Source organism: Colobus angolensis, unplaced genomic scaffold (assembly GCF_000951035.1).
Source record: "Colobus angolensis palliatus isolate OR3802 unplaced genomic scaffold, Cang.pa_1.0 Scaffold31, whole genome shotgun sequence".
Classification (NCBI taxonomy): domain Eukaryota; kingdom Metazoa; phylum Chordata; class Mammalia; order Primates; family Cercopithecidae; genus Colobus; species Colobus angolensis.
The window spans coordinates 808,006-812,570 of NW_012116377.1; the positions used below are offsets into that span (position 1 = coordinate 808,006).

The following is a 4,565-nucleotide window of genomic DNA, read 5'->3' on the forward strand; positions in this document are numbered from 1 at the left end:
GTTTTGCTCTTGTTGCCCAGGAGTACAAAGTTGCAATCTCGGCTCACCACAACCTGCGCCTCCCAGGTTCAAGCGATTCTCCTGCCTCAGCCTCCCAGGTAGCTGGGATTATAGGCATGTGCCACCACGCCTAGCTAATTTTGTATTTTTAGTAGAGATGGGGTTTCTCCATGTTAGTCAGACTGGTCTCAAACTCCCAGCCTCCGGCGATTCACCCACCTTGGCCTCCCAAAGTGCTGGGATTACAGGCGTGAGCCATCATGCCCTGCCTATGTTTTTTTAATTAGTGGACTATAGAATGGTTGGATCAGAACCAAGAAAGTTTTTGTTTGTTTATTTGTTTGAGACTGAGTCTCACTCTTGCCCAGGCTGGAGTGCAGTGGCATGATCTCGACTCACTGCAACCTCTGCCTCCCAGGTTCAAGCAATTCTCCTGCCTCAGCCTCCTGTGTAGCTGGGATTACACCATGCCCAGCTAATTTTTGTATTTTTAGTAGAGATGGGCTTTCATCATGTTGGTCAGGCTGGTCTTGAACTTCTGACCTCAGGTGATCCACGCCTTACAGTCGTGAGCCACTGCACCCAGGCTGAACCTAGAAGTTTTGTGTGGGACCCCAAATGGCAGCGTCTGTTGTTCCTTTTAATCTTTTTATCTCCTATGTGTAGGTACATGCCAGCATTCATGAGGCTAAATAACAGAAAGGGTTTGTTGATCTCACTCATGTTAGAGTGTATGGTGAATCTAAATCACATGGGAACTCTACATGCAGTTTTGTCTAGGAAACATAGTTTTAACTGCCTTAGCCTTTACAGGATGGAAAAGCATGATGGGAGATTGGAATACATGTTACTTAAGCAGATCCATAACTCTTGCCTTGGTGTGTAACTGCTCCCTACTCAGACTTTAATCCTCTTCTTTTTAGTCCCACTCTTATCCTACCCACTCCCCTTTTTTTTGAGATGAGGTCTTGCTATGTTTCCCAGACTAGTCTCAAACTCCTGGCCATTAGCAACCCTTCCAAATAGCTGGGAATACAGGTACAGCCCAGCGCATCTGGTTTTTTATATTAATAAACTTCATCTTTTAGGCTGGTTTTAGGTTCACGACAAAACTGAGTGGTGTACAGAGCTCATGAAAAAGTACGAAGTGTATGAATACCCACTGCCCGAGCACACACACAGCCTTCCCCACTGTCAACATCTTGCACCACAGTGGTGTATTTGTTACCATCAATGAACCTGCATTACTGTTATTATTATACACATCATTATTACCCAAAGTCCGTAATTTACATTAGGGTCACTCCTGGTGTTGTACATTCCATGGGTTTTGATAAATGTATAATGACTCAGATCCATTATAGTATGGTACAGAATACTTTCACTGCCCTAAAACTCCCCTGTCTTCCCCCTGTTTATTCCTTCCTCTCCCATAAGCTCTGGCAACCACTGATATGTTTACTGGTCATGATTTTGCCTTTTCCAGTTTGGAATCATACAGCTGGTGGCCTTTTCCAATAGGCTTCTTTCACTTAGCAACATGCATTTAAGGTTCCTCCATGTCTTCTTATAACTTGATGGCACATATTTTTATCATTGATGAATATTTCATTGTCTAGATGTACCACAGTTTATCCATTCGCCTAGTAAAGGGCATCTTCCAAGTGTTGGCAATTAGGAATAAAGCTACCGTAAATATCCATGTGCAGATTTTTGTATGGACATAAGTTTTCAACTCATTGGGGTAAATACCAAGCATGGTTGCTGAATAATATGGTAATAGTATGTCTAATTTTGTAAGAAACTGCCAGACTGTCTTCCAAAGTGGCTGTACCGTTTTGCAGTCCCACCAGCAATGAGTGAGAGTTCCTATTGCTCTGCAAACTTGTCGGCGTTTGACTTACTAGTTGCAGCAGGGGTTTTTTGTTGTTGATTTTTTTTTTTTTTCAGATTTCCTACATAGAGGATCACATCACCTGTGAACAAAGACAGTTCTTGTTTCGTTTTTCCTTCCTAATCTGAATAGCTTTTATTTCCTTTTCTTGTTGCATTCGGTAGGACTTCTAGTACAATGTTAAAAAGCAGTAATGCGAGGGAACATCCTTGCCTTGTGCTTGTTTATCCCTACCTTTTGAGTGCCTGGATTCTCCAATTCTTGAGCCTTTCCAGTGATTTTTGGCCAAATCACTTTGTTGCTTATTGTCATTTGCATCTTCATGATACTTTAACTTTATAGCTTTGCTATTCTGTTTATGGTTCTCTAAATGCTTCTCATCCTGCAGTATTATGTTAAAATCTCTTGTTCACCTTTTTTACACTCATGTCTCCTTTTTCTTATGGATTTAACCCTTTATTCTTTCACTATCATTTTAATGGAATTTTAGGAAGGAGGAAAAAGACATGCATTCAAGCCAGTGTGTTTAATCACAAATGTTCATTTTGCTCTTTAGCCGTTTGACTCCCTGTCAGTCATTTTTGTGTTCACCCTTTCATTTTAATTATTCTATTGATTTTGCTGATTTCTGCACTGTTTTTGGACACTTTACAAATCAATCAAAGCCACTTGGACCTACAGATATCAGTTTTTGTCTCCATATGTTTGATATAGTAGTTAACTTCTCAAACCTTAGGAACTAGGAACATTTACTCTTAGCTTTTTTTCATATTGGTTGACTAGGCCAACATCAAAGATTAAACCCCACGTTAGCCAATGTCTGATACGTTATTAACAGTATAGTGGTAGAATAATTCACAAGTAATAATTTCTGGTCCTCCATTTTAGAAGTTTGGGAAGTTGATGAACAGATCAAGAAGCAACAGGAAACACTTGTGAGGAAAGTCACATCCATCTCCAAGAAAATTCTGATAAAGGAAAAAGTCGTTGAATGTAAAAAAGTTGCGAAAATATTTCCTCTGAGTTCGGACATTGTTACTTCAAGACAAAGCTTCTATGACCATGACTTACTTGATAAGGGTTTGGAGCATAATTTAGACTTACTTAGATATGAGAAAGGCTGTATAAGAGAGAAGCAGAATGGATGTAATGAGTTTGGGAAACTATTTTACCATTGTGCATCCTATGTTGTAACCCCCTTTAAGTGTAATCAGTGTGGACAAGACTTCAGTCATCAATTTGACCTCATTAGACATGAGCGAATTCATGCTGGAGAGAAACCTTACGAATGTAAAGAATGTGGAAAAGCCTTCAGTAGGAAGGAAAATCTTATTACGCATCAGAAAATTCATACTGGGGAAAAACCGTATAAGTGTAATGAATGTGGAAAAGCTTTCATTCAGATGTCAAACCTTATTAGACACCAGAGAATTCATACTGGGGAGAAACCTTATGCATGTAAGAATTGTTGGAAAGCCTTCAGTCAGAAATCAAATCTCATTGAACATGAGCGAATTCACACTGGAGAGAAACCCTATGAATGTAAGGAATGTGGGAAATCCTTCAGCCAGAAGCAAAATCTTATTGAGCATGAGAAAATTCATACTGGGGAGAAACCTTATGCATGTAATGAATGTGGTAGAGCTTTTTCTCGAATGTCATCTGTTACGTTACATATGAGAAGTCACACGGGGGAGAAGCCCTATAAATGTAATAAATGTGGAAAAGCTTTCTCTCAATGCTCAGTATTTATTATACATATGAGAAGTCACACTGGTGAGAAACCCTATGTATGTAGCGAATGTGGGAAAGCCTTCTCTCAAAGTTCATCGCTTACCGTACATATGCGAAATCATACAGCTGAGAAACCCTATGAATGTAAGGAATGTGGAAAAGCCTTCAGCAGGAAAGAAAATCTCATTACACATCAGAAAATTCACACTGGAGAGAAACCTTATGAATGCAGTGAATGTGGGAAAGCCTTTATTCAGATGTCAAACCTCATTCGACACCAGAGAATTCATACGGGTGAGAAACCTTATGCATGTACAGTGTGTGGAAAAGCCTTTAGTCAGAAATCAAACCTCACTGAACATGAGAAAATTCATACTGGAGAGAAACCTTATCATTGTAATCAATGTGGGAAAGCTTTCAGTCAGAGACAAAATCTTCTTGAGCATGAAAAAATTCATACGGGAGAGAAACCATTCAAATGTAATGAATGTGGTAAAGCCTTCTCTCGAATCTCATCCCTCACTCTTCATGTGAGAAGTCACACAGGGGAGAAACCCTATGAATGTAATAAATGTGGGAAAGCCTTTTCTCAGTGCTCATTACTTATTATACATATGAGAAGTCATACTGGTGAGAAACCCTTTGAATGTAATGAATGTGGGAAAGCATTCTCTCAAAGAGCATCCCTTTCTATACATAAGAGAGGTCATACAGGTGAGAGACACCGAGTATATTAAATGAAGAAGCCCTCTTAAATTCAACCCATGTTTTACTTAAAATATCTTGGCATAAGCTCAAACAACTAGGATCTTTATGGAAAAATTTTAATACTTTGTTAAAAGATGTAAGACTGGAATAAATGGAGAGAAATACCATATACATAGATGGAAAAACCCAGTATTATAAAAACCTCAATTCTAAAAATCTATAGACTGAA

At 39.1% G+C, this 4,565-nt stretch overlaps 1 protein-coding gene across 2 annotated transcripts in view; it reads left to right on the forward strand.

Moving 5' to 3' along the window:
* The window catches only part of ZNF568 (zinc finger protein 568), a 39,414-nt gene extending 35,049 nt beyond the window's left edge, over positions 1-4,365 (forward strand). The window contains exon 7 of one of the 2 annotated variants that reach the window (XM_011950634.1): positions 2,783-4,365. In XM_011950634.1, coding sequence (XP_011806024.1) covers positions 2,783-4,365 — 1,583 coding nt within the window. The remainder of the gene's footprint in view (positions 1-2,782) is intronic. The other variant, XM_011950635.1, reaches the window with a different exon arrangement.
* The last annotated feature ends 200 nt before the right edge of the window (positions 4,366-4,565 follow it).